Genomic DNA, 19,308 nt, shown 5'->3' with positions numbered 1-19,308 from the left:
TTCTGCAACAGCTTTTTTTGTATTCACATTCTTAATGTCTCATTTATATCCATTTATCCACAGACTGCTGAAGAGCACTGTTGGCAGAGAATAGCATATATCACATCTGAGGATGAGCAAGTGAAAGTACCCCTAATATTATGGGTAATGGAGTTAGGTCTTGTGATGACATTTCTCAAGTAGAGTTGGCATCTGGGTTCATGGCATGGTCTTGAACCCATCTCTCCAGCCGTGTTGTGTGTCCTTCTTTGGGGAGTAACTGTTTGAGATTGGCAGTAACTGTATGAGATTGCTGTCTGTAGGCAAATAAAGGCCTGCTAGCAAGAGCCCTTGAGAGGGCAGCATTGTTGTCCAGAATAGGTTGTAGTTCATTGATGATATGTTTGAGTGGTGTCAGAACCCCATTACTGGTTACATACAGCATCCAAATTTAATTTGCTGAGAAAAAAATATGGTGGGTTTTTTTTGCGGGGAAATATGAGGTTTGTGCAAACTATACTGCTCTCTGCACAGAAATGTTGGGGGCTTTTAAAGAGGGGAAATGTTTTTGTGTGAACAAATTTTTCACAAGGAAAAAATGGTATAAATCAGAAAAAGTGCAAAATTCTCAGAAACTTGCCCATTGGGGAGAAAACATTTGATTTTGTTTGTGTTTATGTACTCTTGGGTGCAAGAACAAAATAAGCAGAGATTTACATTCCTGCTCCTGAAATCTGGCCTGGACATCCCTTTAACATTTTCCCTTGGTGCCTCCTTGCTGCTTTAATTTAATTCGCAGCTCTCATGCTTCCACTTTGTGCCTGGTTCCAACCGGTGCTGTTTAGCTTATGTATACATCCATTTTCTGCTCTGGAATGTGCCCCAAACAGCTCATGATAAACATCACACTGTCCCATTTGAAAATAATTCAAATTCAAATTAACAACGTATAACAAGACATCAAACAAATGGAAATAAACAAAAGCTTCAGTTCAATAAATCTGTCCTAGTGTAAATATAATATTGCTGAAGTAAAATAAAATAATTCAACCCATGATTTTTATTTTGTTCTTTAAACCCTCCTTTTAATCCTCACAACAGCCCTGTGTGTTAGGTTAGTCTGAAAGAAGGACCCAAGATTACCCAGAGTGACTTTCATGCCAGGCCTAAAAATCAAACATGGAAACAAGGTCAAAATTACCATCCATAAAGGAATACCAACCAGATCCTTAACTTCAGTTGCCAGTCCTTATATGATTCAAGACTTGGGAGATCCAGGTTCTAGTGATGACTAACGCCTGGAAACTAATTGGATGACTCTGGGTCAGTCACTTTGTCTCAACTTGATCTACCTTGCAGGGTTATTGTGAGGGTATAGTGCTTAGGAGGAGAGGAGGCAAGTGGTGACAAGAGCCATGTACACCACCTTAAGTTCATTAAAGGAAACAGGATATAAACAGAAGAAATAAACTATAGAGAACTGCAGCAGCCCTATTTAAGTACAGTTTAGAATCTTAGAGTATGGCGGATGAGGAGGTCTTACCAGCATATTTAAACAGGTTGTAGGTTGCTCTACAGCTATTATTCAGTTGTTGCTGCAACACAGGGATAAGGAAACTTCTGTGGGTCCAGGGGTCATTTCCTTGCCTCTGAATATGTGCCGACTGAACCCCTCCTCTGTCTCCTGTCTTCCAAACTTTTGGTCTCCCAAAATGTCAAACCTCCACATAGGCTGGATTGCAACTCTCATGATATCTGGCTGCAGGTGATAGGAGTTGTAAGTCAGCACATTGCTGTGTTGAAGATTGCAATTTGAAAAAGCCTTGTGGCAGCTGAGGAGACCAGGAGGCACAGATTCTGGCTAAGACTGCAATCCTTGTACCTTCTCTGCCTGAGAGCTTAACTTTTACTTCATATTCTCGTTTATTTTAAAAAAACAACTCCTGGACATTTTACTTAGGGCTGAACTGTAGGTGGTCCAGCTGGACAAGAAGAAAAATTATAAAGGCTAAGAGCTCCCTGGAAAGTAGCTACCATGGCACGAGGCCAGTCTGCTGGTGGCACCTTCCCAGTACTGCTATTTTTGCCAGGAACTTGACTGGAAAGAGTGTGATAACTCAGGTCTTCTGGCCTTGAACTGGCGCCTTGGGATATACAGGGCCAGCTTTACCTTGAAGCAGGGTGAAGCAGCTACCTCAGGACACAAGTTGGGAATGATGAGTGCCATGGGATGGATAGAACTGTGTGCCTTACAGAGAGTGCAGAAACCATCTAATCCAGTCCTTTACCATGCAGGAATACACCATTAAAGCACTCTTCAAAGATGCCCATTCAAACACTGTTTAAACACCTCCAAAGTTGGAGAGTTCACCACCCACTGAGGCAATCTGTTCCACTGTTGAACAGCTCTTATAGTAAAAACTTCATCCTAATGTTTAGGTGTAATCTCTTTTCTCATGCAGTTGCTTTTCCAAATAGCAAACCTTGATTTTGCCATTTTATATAAGGGACACCATTTTACTATGCCATTGTATTTGTGGGACTTGAGCATCCACTGATTTTGGTATCCATGGCAGAGTTACATTGCTGTGTCCAAGTGAGCTAAGGTATTGCAGAGCCTTTTGCAAAGTAGCTGTAGTATCTTGCAAAGGACTTTGTTTTTACTTGACACGTTTTAGCTGTTTGCATACTTCCTTAACAGTCAGTAAAGCAAAGGTGATGGGTGACTCTGATATCAGTAAGGAGGTGCAGTCCAAAGTAGTGAACCTATCATGGGGAAAGTTTGACTCCTCAAGTAGCTCCCTTGAATGTAGAGCTAAAACTGCCCTGGGAGTTTGGTGCTATATTTTAGAAGGAGAAACTGGCAAAAACCACCTCTGATTATTCCTTGCCTAAGAAAACCCTATGAAATTCATGGGGTCACCATAGGTCAACAGGCAACTTGTGAGCATACACATACACACTGACATTGGTGGCTCAGGCAAAGTCAAACTGCTGCAGACTCTCCTGGCGTGTATTTTTCCCCCTCATTAATAACTTTTCCCATCTTGACTATCCTCTGATGTTGCTTGGCCACGTGTATTCAGGTTTTCATCTGTGAAACCTTGGAGGGTAATGCACACACTAGGGCCGGTTTTGAAACTGAAGCATGAGGACCTGTTAGCTGTTTGGACGCTACTGTTTTGCTATCCAGCCTCCCTGTTCAAAAAAAGTGGAGAAAAAGAGGACTTGAGCTCCCAGTGTAGAAAGTTCTGCCTCCTCCTTCTAAATCCAGGTTAGGGAAGGATGCCTGTAGACTGAGTTACCATCCTTTTGAATTGCTGGCAGGATGCAGCTTTTCCCAGCAGTAATTCCTGCTTTATTTATTTTCCTGTGAATGGATTGACAACAATCAAGCAGTGATTTCATAGCTTTCTAATTTTATTGAAATGTCAGAATTGGGAGCAAAATTTATAAAAAGATACACTTGGAGACTACAAGATCCAGACTCCCCAATGGATTTGTATTTTCGAATTGTGGTCCCAAGAACCTTTCCTAAACTTTAGTTGAGATATATGCCTACACCTCTTTCCCATCCCTGGTTTCCTGATCTGGAATTCTGTTCCTGGGGCACTTTAACATGATGCAGTTATGACATGGGATTCCACCTTACCTGCTGGAGTTGCAGCCTGTGGAATCCTGCAGTTTGTGTTGATAAGGCCCTAGAGCTCTCTGAATGAGAAAACTCAGTGCCTGTCCTGAAAATGCAAATCCCAGGACTCTGCAGGATGGAGCCATGGCAGCTAAAATAGGCTATCACTTTATAATTGATCTTCTCTTTTCCTTCCTGTTCCCTGCCTTTAGCAGGTGTTCCAGCTTCAGAGCAGATTTCCTGGTGATCCACAGGTTCATGAGGAGTGACTTTCACCAAGAGATTTGTCTCTCTGAGGCCTCTCTTGGCACAACTTTCTTGTTGTGTTTACACTTGGCTTTGCCAGCACTGTTGCAGATCACTGTGCCAGTGTTGGCGCCAGGGTGGAGATGCCCAAGGGGTGGGGGTGAGGAGGAATTGCATGCATTTTTTTCCTGATGCTCGTGGATATTTTTGTTAAGTTAGGAAAGCGAGAGATCTTATTTGTTAATTACGTGTATGCCTTGCCCAGGGAGGGCCCTACCATTATAGAGAGTGAGGTGGCTGCCTCAGGTGGTAGATTTTAGGTGTTGTGAAAGGGTAACACTTTATAAGCTACTTGTTTTATAGTAGTTTTACTACCAGAGACAGGTAGAATCACTTGTCTCTCTCTCTCTGTGTGTGTTTTTTTCCTTGTGTGTCAGAGGCTGCATCCACACAGCAGAAATAATCCAGTTTGACACCACTTTAACTGCCGTGGCTCAGTGCTGTGAGATTCAGGTAATTGAAGTTTTGTGCGACATTTAGCCTTCTCTGTGAGAGTGCTGTAATGCCACAACAACCTACAACTATGGCAGTTAACATGGGATCAAACTGGATTATTTCTGCAGTGTGGATGCAGCCATAGTGACGTCATTTTGTGTTTGTAGAGGTGTCATTGACTTAAGTGTTTGTAGAGGTGTCATTGGCTGCTCTGCCTCGGGCAAGAAATGTCTTGGGCTGACTCTGATCTCCCAAACTCAATTAATCCTTTGTTGTCCCACCTTTTCAGCTGCTTTTAAAATGACCTGGATTCTCTCTCTCTTCCTCCTCCACTTCCCCCTTTGTCCCCAGCTTATTTCATTTGCTGCAAACTGAACTCAGAATACAATAGTTAGCATTTAGTTAACTCAGCAAGGAGAAGAGGAGGGACAAAATCTTGTCCTTCCCAGTAGGCTTATGCAAAAGCAAAGCACTGCAGCCCCTCCCATTCTGTGTGTTCGTCCTCATAAATAACGTTTGCCATCTTGACCACACTCTAATGTTGCCTGGCCATACATGCTCCACTTTTGATTTGTGAAATATTGGAAGGTATGGTAAATGACATCATGGTCACTGATAATCAAAGGTTCTTGGAGTGAGCTTGCAAATCCTGGTTTCACGACACCACTGCTCAGTGCAGAGAATTTGCTACTGCATGTCTTTGTCCCACTCTGTGGTTTACAATCGGTCCTTAGTAGCCTTACATACCTCCATAGCCTCCCATCATTTCTATTCCACCTGCTCCTGCCTTTACAATCTTTTATCTCTACATGTTTCCCTGAGGAGGTCAACATTTCTGGTGCTCTCCCAGGAAAGAGATATTCAAACCCCAGGGACAAAACTGAAATCTTTGACAAGCCTAGACATTGAGTAAGATTACAATCTTGCGTGCTGGAATTTGAATTCCATAGCATCAGAGCAGGGGGATGGGAAACGAAAGACATGCTCGATCTACGCACAGTTTTCCATCAGGATTCTCTGGCCACTGAGGCTGGTAAAGTTACTTTTGTGGACTGCATTTCCCAGCATTCCACAGCCACCATGGTCTATTTGGGACAGATGCCAAAGGAATGTTACAGAGGAAATTAGCTACCCCAAATAAAAAGAAACTTTGAAATGCATCTGTTTGGAACCAGGAAGAGGCCCTTAAAAATTCCACTTATGTTTTGAAATCTCTGAGGGAATCTCACTTTTGTTTCCTTGTGTAATGTTCTTTTGTCACAATGTGGATAACTTCTGTGTTAAGAAGTCCTTTGGTTAAATGTGTTCAATGAACTGGAAAATATTTCATTGGGTGGCTTTTAAACTGACTGTATCAGTCTCTAGTACCTTTGCAGAAATTACCAAGCCATCTGATGAGGGACGGAGAAGATTTTTTTTCTTTTTTCCCCAGGGGGGAAAAATATTGAAATTTTTCAAAATTATTAAAAATGTAATATTAGTACACTTTACAGATTGAAAGTCAGGTTGCTCTTTTGGGAATAAATTTATGGGCATTTATTTATGCCAGATAAAGTTATGTATAACTTTATTTGGCATAAAATTAGCATGTTTAATATATAGGTCGAGTCTCCCTTCTCTGGAATTCTTGGGACCAGAAGTGTTTTGGATTTTGTAATTTTTGGATTTTGGAATATTTGTATATACATAATGAGATATCTTGGATATGGGACCCAAGTCTAAACGTGAAATTCACCTTATACACATAGTGTGAAGGTAATTTTATACACAATATTTTAAATAATTTTGTGCATGAAACAAAATTTGTGTACATTGAATCATCAGAAAACAAAGATATCACTATCTCAGCCACTTGTGTGGATGATTTTGGACTCTGGAATATTCTGAATTTCAGAATTCCAAATAAGGGAGACTCAGCCTGTAGTAAAGGTAGTGTAAAATTAAGTAGTAAGAGAGTGCTGAGTTCACTATTAAGTGGTATAGAAATGTAAATGCTATTGCTAAATGCTAGAGTTTTTTAGACAATAGTTACAAATTGAATGTACTTTTCTAAATTTTATTTTTTGTTAAAATGGAGCTGGAACATCCTTAACTCTAAGGAATATCTAACCTCTGTTTGGGGAAGCAATCTTTCTTCCCTGGTCCCTTATACTGTATTTCTTTGCAGTCGTTGGATCCGGTGGGTGGGTGGATGGATTTGCATCTGTGGGGTCCTCCAGAAGGTCACTTGTGGCAGGGGAGAGAGGGTAGACACCTGTCTTTCATGTCCATCAGCCTGTTTGTAGCAGAGGAAAGGTGCATGGCATCCTGCCTTTCCTTCCTGCGCATGCAAAGAGAGATATTATCACATTCAGGAAATTGGCCATCTTGACGCCAGCTAAGAACCATGGTTGCAGATGACTGCCTCAGACTGCTTCAAACTCCTGTCCAAAAGCTGGATGGCTGCTCAATTCTGGGTTAAGCTGACGTTTGAGGCAGTAGCTGCTCTGCTTTGACTTACTCAGATGACTGCCATCATTTTCTCCCCACCCCCCATTTTGCAAGACATGCAATTCTTACACAAAAGGCACATTTTTGACATGGCAGAGGCCAAAGATGCTAACGGAGGAGGCGAAAAGCCCCACTCCTGGGTTCTGCCCTTGGAATTCCTCCTTCCTCTCTCTCCCTCCCCGTTCCAAACTGGGTGGGTTGGTACTGTTCCATCCTGGCACTCGGTCAGAGCTATTGTGTTTTGTCCCAACGACTTCCTTGCCATGCCAGTTGGACTTCCTTGAGCCTCGCTGGCTGCGAGATTGATTGCGAGCAGAGAAAGCTGTGCATGCTGGAATATGAAAGGCACTTGGAAGGGCAGAATCAGAAAGGGCATTCCAGTTCATCCCTCCAATGCCAAGGGTTTTGTGTATGTGTGTGTGGGTCATCTTGCCAGCCTATAAGGCCATCTCCCAATTGGAAAGGTCCCTGCAGAGGGTGCAGTGTCCTCCCTTACACGTTTTCATTTATTCATTTAGTAAAATACAGTTGGCCCTCCATATCCATGGATTCAAGCATCCACCGCTTGAATATATGCAAAAACTATATATAAATTCTGAAAAGCTGACTTTGATTTTGCCATTTTAGATAAGGAACACCATTTTATTTTGCCATTGTATTTAATGGGATTTGAGCATGCATTAATTTGGGGGGGGGAGGGGCTCCTGGAACCAACCCCCAGTGGATACCAAGGGCTCACTGTATTTCTACCCCAGATCTCAAAATGGTGTACATTTTAAAAAAATAGTTTAAAACCATTCTACATGAGAAATAGTTTGAACAGGATAAAAGCATATTTAATGAATCACAGTTTTAACAATTAACAGTTAAAAGCTATGTACATGGACTCTTTATATAAAGCAGTAATATTAGGCCCCAAAGGCTTTAATAAAGGCTTGGCAAGTAATGTTGGCACCAATTGGTCCTCTACAGGGAAGGTGATCCATAAACTGGGTGCCTCAGTAGAGAAGGCCTTTCCCATTTTTTGGTGCACTGTAACATTCCCACTTACTGATGTTTTAGCATGACAGGTAATATAATAATTTTAAAAAACCTTTATAGGAGGTTTTGAGTTGTATCTTGTTTTAATCTTGTTGAAAATGGCCTTGAATCCCATGTTGAGAGAAAGCTAGGATATACAGTAAATGAATGAATGAATGAATGGATAAATAAATAAGAAAGACGAAGAGCCAAAAGTTAAAGAAATTATCCTTTGGATAATAACTCTTAGAACCTAGAGTTGGACACATGTTGGCTGCTAGGAGCTGTAGTCCAAAATGTCATTTTTCTCCGAATAGGGCCTCTTCTGCAGCAGTTCCATGTTTGTCAAGTGACCTCCTTGTAGTTTTCTCTTTGTCACTTTTTGGTTATCCCAGTCTGCTTTTATATGAATATTGTGGTGTGTGTGTGTGTGTGTGTGTGTGTATTGAGTATCCTTTATCCAAAATACTTGGGACCAGAAGTGTTCTGTATTTTGAATACTTCTGGAATATCTTCTGTTGTTGGCATGTCTGGCTTACCATTTCATTATCCTTGTGAACATGCTTGTGTCACTCTCCAGTCTTGCATCTTTTTCATTTGCTACTTGTGTTGTGTATGACACATAAAGCTGGAGAGAGATGTGAGGATTTGTAAAATGGTGGAAGGTGTGGATTCACATCAAGCACTACTCTTGGATTCCCACCATTTCACAGATCCCCAGTCTCTTTCCAGCCTCACATCTTTTTGCTGCCAGCCACCTGCTTTTGCCTTCAAGACAGCAGTTGCAGCACTCCTGCTTGTTCATCTCTCTCCAGCTTCATGTCTCGTTCATTCACTATTTGCATTGTGTATGGGAGGATGGAGACAAACTGAGGATCTGAGAAATGACCACTGGAGCCACTGCCTTGGACTATGACTCTGGAGACCAGGGTTTGAATCCCAGTTTACCTATGGAAACCCACTGGATGCCTTTGGGCACATCATACTCTCTTAGCTTCAGAGGATGACAATGACAAACCCCCTCTGAAGAAACTTGCTAAGAAAACCCCATGATAGGTTCGCCTTAGGGTTGCCATAAGTCAGGAACAACTTGAAGACACACAACAAACAAAGCAGAACAGTGGAGGACAGGGAGCCTTAGAGATCTCTCATACACAGGGTCACCATGAGTTGGAGGCAACTAGGGGGCAGTCAACAACAACAACAATGTAGTATGCATACACATGGTTCCAGGTAGACTTATAACAGTCTATCAGAGGAGCCCTGGTGGCACAGTGGTTAAATGCTGGTACTGCAGACACAGCGTTGTAAATTTGATCCTAGGGGAGGGCTCAAAGGTCGACTCAGCCTTCCATCCTTTCGTAGCTTAGTAAAATGAGTACCCAGCTTGTTGGGAGCAGTTGGCTTATACATTGTAAACCGCTTAGGGAGTGCTAGTTCACTAATAAGAAGTATAGAAATGTACTTGTTATTGCTATTTTTATCAGAAGGAAACCAGATGCAGAAAGTACTACAGACAGCAACAGTGGGAAGCTGTGTCTCTCTTGCTCTCTCTCTGCCTCAACCGCAGGGCTCTTACAAGGTTGAAATGAATGACACTCATGCCTCACCCCAGCTTTGTGGAGGAAGGGAGCGGCTATAATGTGACAAAGGGCACTTCCCGTCTGTCACTTCCCAGTGCTCCTGACAACCACAATTGAAGGAGAACCGTTTGTAGTTCAGTCTGTGTTTGTTGTCAGCCACGAGCCCAAGTACTTTCACAGACCGCTTGAGGTTCCAGTTCAGGGACAGAGCAGATGCTTTGCACGAGGCAGGCCTCGGGTTCACTCTCTGCCTGGGAACCCTAGGATGTTGCTAACAGTCTGTTCCCTTTTACAGGTTTGCCTTCTCAACTGTGGATGATGGGTGTTGCAGTCTGCCCAGTCTGGAAGGCATTAGGTTGGGGAAAGCTCATGTAGACAAGTTGAGACATGATATAAAGTACCGTAGCATTATCATATTGTATATGATGTTATTTATATTATTGTATTTGTGTTCCAGCCTTCAACTGAAAAGTCACCTGGACTACATACAAGCAGTAAAATGCAGTTCTGGCTCACAGGCTTCAGTCTAGATAGAAAGACACAACTCAAAAAGAAAAAGAATGGGAAGAGGAGGGGAGAGAAAGCAAGTTGTAATATGTATACTGGAATGAGCTGCGTTGGAAAGTTTAGATTGTCCTGTATCTTTTCTTTCCTTCTGTACTTAGTGTTGTTAGGTTTTCAAAACAGCAATAAGAGACAGTCATAATTCATGGCACAAAGGGGTGACTAACAGACCGGTGCTTCTAAAGCTATCTTATGTAGAAGAGCGGCAGTTAGTTCCCCCAATATGCTAGGGAGTGATACCATGTTTGTGCACATCAGCTACAATTATTTCCTTATTTTACAGAAAGAAATAATTGGTCCTCAGAGAAGGAGTAATCTTTCAGATTTTTTTTAAAAAAATATATGTATTGTAATAATAATAATAATAGGTTTTATTTATATACCGCCCAATCACTGGGAATCCGAGCAGTTTACAATAGAGGGGATAACAGACAGTTCCCTGCCCACAGGCTTACAATCTAAAAGACACAACACAAAAGGAGAAGGGAATGGTGAGGGAGGGAGGGAGGGAGGGAGGGAATCAGGTCCAGCATTCTTCTCTCCCTCTGAGGCCTGGACCAAGGCAGATGGACCAGAGGGAGGGCTCTTCTTCTTCAGGCTAGCCCCTGATGGAACTGGGCCAGCCTTCTCTCTCCCTCAGAGGCCGAAAGATGACAGTTAGGGGGGAGGAGCCTCTTTCTTCAGGCCAGCCCCTGATGGAACTGGGCCAGCCTTCTCTCTCCCTCAGAGGCCGAAAGATGACAGTTAGGGAGGGAGGAGCCTCTTTCTTCAGGCTAGCCCCTGATGGAACTGGGCCAGCCTACTCTCTCCCTCTGAGGCCGAAAGATGACAGTTAGGGAGGGAGGAGCCTCTTTCTTCAGGCTAGCCCCTGATGGTACTGGGCCAGCCTTCTCTCTCCCTCAGAGGCCGAACGATGACAGTTGGGGAGGGAGGAGCCTCTGTCTTCAGGCCAGCCCCTGATGGTACTGGGCCAGCCTTCTCTCTCCCTCAGAGGCCGAACGATGACAGTTGGGGAGGGAGGAGCCTCTGTCTTCAGGCCAGCCCCTGATGGTACTGGGCCAGCCTACTCCCTCCCTCAGAGGCCGAAAGATGACAGTTAGGGAGGGAGGAGCCTCTGTCTTCAGGCCAGCCTACTCTCTCCCTCACAGGCCGAAAGATGACAGTTAGGGAGGGAGGAGCCTCTGTCTTCAGGCTAGCCCCTGATGGAACTGGGCCAGCCTACTCTCTCCCTCAGAGGCCGAAAGATGACAGTTAGGGAGGGAGGAGCCTCTTTCTTCAGGCCAGCCCCTGATGGAACTGGGCCAGCCTTCTCTCTCCCTCAGAGGCTGAAAGATGACAGTTAGGGAGGGAGGAGCCTCTTTCTTCACGCCAGCCCCTGATGGAACTGGGCCAGCCTACTCTCTCCCTCAGAGGCCGAACGATGACAGTTGGGGAGGGAGGAGCCTCTGTCTTCAGGCTAGCCCCTGATGGAACTGGGCCAGCCTACTCTCTCCCTCAGAGGCCAAAAGATGACAGTTAGGGAGGGAGGAGCCTCTTTCTTCAGGCCAGCCCCTGATGGAACTGGGCCAGCCTTCTCTCTCCCTCAGAGGCCGAAAGATGACAGTTAGGGAGGGAGGAGCCTCTTTCTTCAGGCCAGCCCCTGATGGAACTGGGCCAGCCTTCTCTCTCCCTCAGAGGCCGAAAGATGACAGTTAGGGAGGGAGGAGCCTCTTTCTTCAGGCCAGCCCCTGATGGAACTGGGCCAGCCTACTCTCCCCCTCAGAGGCCGAAAGATGACAGTTAGGGAGGGAGGAGCCTCTTTCTTCAGGCTAGCCCCTGATGGAACTGGGCCAGCCTACTCTCCCCCTCAGAGGCCGAAAGATGACAGTTAGGGAGGGAGGAGCCTCTTTCTTCAGGCTAGCCCCTGATGGAACTGGGCCAGCCTACTCTCCCCCTCAGAGGCCGAAAGATGACAGTTAGGGAGGGAGGAGCCTCTTTCTTCAGGCCAGCCCCTGATGGAACTGGGCCAGCCTACTCTCCCCCTCAGAGGCCGAAAGATGACAGGGAGGGAGGAGCCTCTTTCTTCCGGCTATATGTTGTATGTTGTTGGACTCTGATTTCTGTCAGCCTCAGCTAGCTGGTCATTGAGTGATGAGATTCTTAAACAGCTGGAGAAACACAGGTTCCCTATGTCTACTTTAGAGTGAGGTTGACCATTTATGCCAGGGATGGGCAACTGTACCTGCACCTACCTGGTGGGCCACATTTGGGTGTTTTGGCATGTCCAAAGAGAAATAGCATCACTTCCAGATACTGTTTAAATTGATTTTCAGTCAAGATTTCTCTTCTGTTTTGTGAAGATTTGGAAAACTTTGGGGAACTGGGGGAATCAGGACGCTGCAATCTGGGCATATTTTGGCTGGTTTTGAGGTGTTGGACTATGACTCTAGAGATCAGGTTTTATGCATTTTTTGGCAGTCCCATCCAAAAGTAAGTCTGGTTTATTTGATTTGCAGGTGAACATGTCTACCAACATTTTACCTAGATTATTTTGAATATCTAGACAAGCCCTAACTAACCAGTGTCTTTATTCCAGTTAGTCTCAAAGGATCTACTAGATCCCTTTGCATACTGCTACCTACTTACTCTGCTTAAGAGTAGGGTCAGCCCTGGAATGAGTCATACCTCCCATGGGCATAGATGCACAGTTGGGCAGGATGTCACAGTCCATATTAGTAAGAACTGATAAGAAAGGAAGTTATTGTTTAGACATGGTTGACAGTTATTCACCCATAGGCCACTGTTAAGTCAGAACAGGTGAGAAGTGCCTACTCACTCTTCCTTTCCATGTCCATTGCTGGAAATGATATTGAGTGAATGCAGCATACCTGTGGGAAGCCACAAGTCATCCTCCCATGACTCAGGTGCCTTCTATCCAAGAGGTGGAATGCAAGATTGGTGTAGAGTCATCCATGAGTCACTGAGTCAGCATCTTCATGCCAAGGTCTTTTGGCAAAGCTTGCAAGGGTAATGCCATAGCTTGAAATGCTAACATAGCATGATAGCATTCTCTGTTACTTTTAAAACCTTAATGCATATTGCTCATTACTAATGTTACCTTCAGTTTTCTTATCTCCTCACTTACTGGTAGCTGACTTACCCCCCACCCCCCACCCCAAAAAAAGAGATGATAAGTCTGACAATTAATGTTCAACATCTCTCATTTGCCCCACAATTACTGGAAAAGTTTGCATTTATTTTGATAGCAAGCCAACTTGAAAGTTTGTTTTAAAAAGAGGTTTAAAATGCTGGACATTCAACAGAAGAACATTCAGTCCTGTCTTTTTTACTGGCAATATTCAAATTCTACGTGACTTTACTCATCCATAGTTATGGAATGAAGGCAATAAGGAGCCAGTAGAGTCTTATGAGATAGGAGAAATGGTTACATTTCAAATGAGACCAGTGATAAATGAGATCCATCCTGGGACCTTTTCCACACTACACAATTATTGCACTATGATTCCAGTTTACCTACTCTGGTTGCATCCCAAGGAATCCTGGGATTTGCAGTTTAGGGAGGGACCTATAGAATTCTCAGCCAAAGAGATTTAAGTGCCTGACCAAACTGTTAAGTCCCAAAATTCCATAGGATGGAACATCTGTTAAACTGGAATCATAGTGCTATAACTGTATGCAGTGAAAGAGCCCCAGATTCCAGAAACTCCATTACATTCCTGCTCTCCCCTGGCTTTCTATTCCACCCCCACTGTCAGGAGACATTCTGTGTCCCTAAACATACTTGATCCACATTTGTATGTATGTGTGCATGGTGTGCGTGCGTGTGCTTACTTTTTTCCTAAAGATTTCTTGTACTTATGTAAACTTCAGCCTCCACTCCCTGGGTTTTTTTGGTTGCATAAAAATTCAGAGAATTGCAATTGTTATTTGTATTATGATTTTTGTAACTGTTTAGAATTTCTTGGAAGCCCTTTGTTTTTGTTCTCAAAGCTGCTGATGTTCTTAATGATTTGACTTTCTGCCCGTTTGTCTACCATCATCTCAGCTGGATACATCTTTTTCTCTCATTTGTGTACAGTCACACACACACACACACAACACACATGCTTTCATGACTTTTGCTCTTCATATTTTCTTCCACTATGCTACCTGTCAGTATGAAATGTTCTCTTGGCACACGTCGGATTGTTTCTGTCTATAACCACAATGCTGAAAAAATACAGCTGTGTTTTTCAAATGCAATAGAACACACATCCCAGCTGCTACTGTGTCATGGCTGAAGCAGTATTTTGCTAAAATGGAAGCAACCACATAGAAGAAGTAAACATTTGATGGACTAGTTTCAGGGCCTTTAAGCAGAGGGAGGCAAGTGTACCATGCAGCAGTTGATGAAGAACAGCAGTAGCAGTTCCCTAGCTATTCCTCTTAAATCTGTGTGGGACAGTCTGCTTCATTGGAGGAAAGTGGTACTTGCCACACAGCTTGTTTTGCAACCCCTAAACTAACTTGCTATCCACAAAGGTAGGGGAAGAAGACCAGCAGATCTAAAATCAAGAGGAGAATCAATGGTAGATCCATGAGCTATCCCTGGTGCTGTTTCCAGAGGTCCTAGCACATTGAAGGGAGGCTTTCAATGGCATGAACTGTTTGTTACAGCTGATGTGTTATTAATTATGTGTCAGGATTTTGTTTTTTGTGTGTGTTGGGGGGGGGGGATATTTTGTGCCAACTACAAAGGCTAGGAACGATTCACAACGTTTTTAAAACAAATGCAGAGAGGAAGAGCAGACCAAAATGGACTGCTTCAGATAGCAGCAGCTAAGAGAGTGAATCCTTGGTGCTAAACAGGATTTTATTTGTAAAAGAAAGAGGTGCAAAACTTGCTTGGAAATCCTGCTTTCTGAGCTAGAGGACCTTTTATATAAAATGTATGTGCTAGGACGGTAATATAGGGGTTGCATATAACCCCCCACTCTTTTTTTTCCAGACTGCCACAGTTCTTTCATTCTGCCCTTCAGTTTACCACTGCAGCAGCAATATGATGTTGTTGGAGGACATTGTTTTGTTTTGTAATCCCTGATTTCTCAGCCAATGGGTAGGTTAAATGTGACAGTGGCGATGAAGCAGTGCAAGAAGACCAGCACTGGTGCTAGTCTCATTCTACCCTGCATGCTGTGCTTGCTACTGCACAGGTGTCCCTTTATTCTCTGGGGCTGCTTCGAAGGCTCTTCTAGGGGGGAAAACAAAGAAGAGAATTCTTAGCTTGGTCTAGTACTGAGACTGAATCATAATGGTAGAAGAAATGCAGTGACTGATGTGTTGAATTTGCATAATCAGAATGCAAGTTAATAATATGCATAATTATAATGATTTGCTTAATATGCAAATTAGATGCCCAGATATGATGGACTGGGATCTATCAACCCTACACCGGGGGGGGGGGGGGAGGCTTATACCTGTCTTTTAAAGACAATTGTGCTCTTCTCTTTTTTAAAGTGATTTTCACCATCAGTAGTAGATTCAGCAGTAGTAGTGGGGGTGGGCTGTGAGGAGGCCTGATGTCTAATGTGGTCCTTGGTCCTCAGAACTTCTCACCCCAGCAATGAATACTAGACTACTAGTAGGGCTTACTCGGGGGTAATGGCTTACTTGGGGGTAACAGGAAGGCACTCCACATGTGCTAAAAAGGATTCTATTCTTTTTCAACATAGGTTGCAAAGTGAAGATTGGCTATCACTGAAAACTAGTTCCAGGCAACCTTTTGCAATACACATTTACAGTTCTATGATTCCACTTCAGTTGTCATGGCTGCATCCTATGAAATCCTGGAATTTGCAGTTTACGGAGAGACATTTGGAATTTTCAGCCAGAGAGCTCAGGTGCCTCATCAAACTACAAACCCCATGATTCCATAGGAGGTTGCCATGGCAGTCAAAGTGGAATCATAGTATTATAATTAAGTTATATGAAAGGCCCACGGATGATTATCATCCTGCAGAAACAGGTTTACAGCTTTTCCATTGTAAGATGGCTCTTCCCAAGTGTAGATGTAAATAATACCTTCTAAAAACAGGCATCCTTGCTGAATTTTGACTGAATTCTGATCTGTGAGAAATCTCATCAAGGAAAGTCTCACCTTCTTGAAAGTGAGTGCCACAGTTACAAAACCAAAAATATTGTTTCCCATCTCTGATGGGAACTAGCCCCAGTTGTAGAGTACATGCAGAGAGTCAGTATGGTATAGTGGTTTAAGCATTGGACTATGACTCTAGAGATCAAGGTCTGGCCATTCCCTACTCAGCCATGAAACCAGCTAGGTAACCTTGGGTGAGTTACACATTTTTAGCCCTAGAAAACCCCATAATGGGTTTGCCTTAGGGTCACCGTAAGTTAGAAATGACTTGAAGGCACACATCAACAACAAAATAGGGTCTTGAGTATTTTCCTCGCCCCCTTGGTGTATTAGTTCTATACTTTAAACAATTATATATTTTTTCATTTATTATTAGGTATTATATCTTTATGGTAATCATATTATTAAGTGCATGATTTATTATTTTTATTACTACTATTATTATTATTATTATCATCATCATCTTTTTATTGTTTTGTAAAAACATACATACAACTATGCAAAATTTTAATCGCCTGCCTGCCAGTCTGGAGCCCCAAACCCCATCTTAAAGACAGTTCTGGGGGCCCTACCTCTAACACAACATGTTTTTTTCTTCTTCTCTTCAGACTGTTAAGTGGAGCTCCCCGTGATGTGGCATCAGCGAGGGGTAACAGCACACGGATGGGTGCCATGTATGCTTGCCCTCTGACTGCATCCACTAATGACTGCAGACAAGTGGACATTAAAGTGTCAAGTACGTGAATGTGTGCAAAGGAGAACTTACCTTGAGCATGCTGCAATTTTTGCTTCAGCGTGCTGCAATCTGCACAGGTGCAGAATAAAGATTATAATCTAACAGATTAATCTGTTAGATTACACAGACCAAGACATTTTCCAGAGGGCTAGCTGTGTTAATCTATTACAGTAAAAATTGTAATTTTTCACAAATTGTCTTGCTGTTTTTTTAAAAAAGCATCTTAATTATTATTATTATTATTATTATTATTATTATTATTTATAGTCTGCCTCGCCCTAGAGGATTGGGGCAGGTTACAATCAATATCAAACATAATAAAATAATAACACAATCCCTAACCCACAATTTAAAATAAAACAGCATAAAAATCAATTATTAAAATCACAATAAAAAATACAATAAAATTTAATCCCCATTACATTTAAGGGAGAGTCAAGAAGGCATAGTTGTGGGACAGTGGAGAGGGCCCATGTATTAGTCTGGGAATGCCCGCCGGAAGAGATCCACCTTGATGACTTTTTTAAAGGCCTCAAAAGATGTTATGTGATGCATCTCTTCCGGTAGGTCATTCCAAAGTTTAGGAGTGGCCAATGAGAAGGTTCTTTGGGTAACCACAGCAAGTCTGGTCTTCTTAGTCTGTAGTAAATTTGTCCCAGAGGACCTGAGTGTGCGGGGTGGAATGTATGGCATAAGCTTATGAGGACTATGAGAGTGGTTCTCAAACATTGGTCCTCCAGACAGGGCTTCAGGTGCCAGAAGTCCAAGCTAGCATGTACAATGATCAGGCATTCAGTTACCTGAAGCCTTGAACATCTGGAAGTCCAAAGTGTGAGAAACACTTCATCAGATGTTTGGAATGGTATCCTCAATTGTTTGCAGAAGTACCTTCTTTTGTCTGTTTGTGTATTTGCCCAGGATTTATTATGTACTTTTCACCACTGTTTTACACTGATGAAACTGATAAAACTGCACAGTTTCTCATCAAGACAATTTTAAAAAACAAAATCTTGTTTTCTTGCATTTCCAAGAAATTAATAGACACATTCTTTTCTTTGACCACTATCAGAAAGAAGGACAAACATTTATATCCCTGGTCCCAAGAACAGGTGTCTTTTTTGTGAAAAGAGCTTAGAAAAGTTAGGGTTTTGGAACACAACCCTCAGAAACCCACAGCCAACATGATTACTGACTATGCTAGTCTCTGGGATTTTGGGTGTTGTCATCTAAAAAAGTAACTTTTCTAAGCTCTGATGAAAACTGTATAAATCTCTGCCAAGGTGCACTGTTGCCTGGAAGAGGAATATGATCACAAAGGATGGAGAGATCCAATGGTTTTCTGTTAAGAACAGTTTCTCTTCCACATCCTCTAATATTTAGAAGAAAGTGTGAGAAACTTACACATTTCATTGGATGTGTAGAATGGCATCCTCAGTTAACGTGACTGAAGAGGGGGGAAATGTGAGCTATGAAGTGAGAGAAAGTGTTTAAAAAATCACATAAGGTGAGGGTTATATTAAAGGTTAAATGTATATACAATTCTTAATTGCAAACACCAGATATTTAGGGTTTCTGCTCTCAAAAGTTCCTTCATGCTACAGAACTAATGCACTTTGACACCACTTTAATTGCCATGGATGAATGCTATGGAATTCTGGGATTTACAATTTTGAGAGATATTTAGCCTTCTCTGTCAGAGAGCTCTGGTGCCACAACAAACTACAAATTCCAGGATTCCATTGGATGGAGCAGTGTCAAACTGCATTAGGTCTGCAGTGTAGCAGCAGTCCCAGCCAGCATGGCCAGTGGTCAAACATTGTGTATGCCTGGCATTGTTTGTAAAAGTACCTTCTCTTGTCAATTCCAAATCTACTACTGATCAAATTCAATTAGTAATCCATGTTTTAGTGCTGTGTCAGTTGTCTAAACAGCCCCAAATTATTTTTTCTTTTCTCCTATGGTTTTGTCTTTTCTCCCATGCATAGTAAGCATCTCACACCTTGCAGAGCTGTTGGGAGAGCAAATGCAAAATGAACTTTTTTGAGGGGAGACAAATGAAATAATAAACAACAATCCCGTATCACTTACTAGGTTTTTGTGCAGTGTCCAGATGTAGTCTACCATCTGTCAGAAATATTTCTCTTTTACTCTAATATCTAGAGCTTTGTTATTCCTTTCAAACAAGAGTAATCTAAATCCCATGTTTCCTGCATCTTTCTCTGATGGAGTTCATTTGTCTGCCTGAAGCTATGAAAACTGTATCCTCTCTGCATGAGAATGTGTGGGGAAATCTAATGTTGAGATGGAGGACAGTGAACCTCCACATGTGAGGTCTTCCATTATCTCTGCACATTAGCCATGCTGGCTGGGGCTGATGGGAGCTAAAGTCCAACAACACTTGAAAGGGCACAGAACCAAAGGATGGACATGG

General features: G+C 42.7%; 1 protein-coding gene across 4 annotated transcripts in view; it reads left to right on the top strand.

The window, feature by feature from the left end:
* The window catches only part of ITGA3 (integrin subunit alpha 3), a 79,196-nt gene that overhangs the window by 21,090 nt on the left and 38,798 nt on the right, over positions 1-19,308 (top strand). For all 4 annotated transcript variants that reach the window (XM_089531672.1, XM_089531671.1, XM_089531675.1 and 1 more), the window contains exon 2: positions 16,750-16,877. In XM_089531672.1, the coding sequence (XP_089387798.1) occupies positions 16,750-16,877 (128 nt within the window). The remainder of the gene's footprint in view (positions 1-16,749; positions 16,878-19,308) is intronic.

Source organism: Sceloporus occidentalis, unplaced genomic scaffold, assembly GCF_023333645.1.
Source record: "Sceloporus occidentalis isolate IW3139 unplaced genomic scaffold, rSceOcc1.0.p SCAF_7, whole genome shotgun sequence".
Lineage (NCBI taxonomy): Eukaryota > Metazoa > Chordata > Lepidosauria > Squamata > Phrynosomatidae > Sceloporus > Sceloporus occidentalis.
The sequence above is the reverse complement of the archived record's forward strand: the minus strand, read 5'-3'. Positions and strand labels throughout refer to the sequence as shown.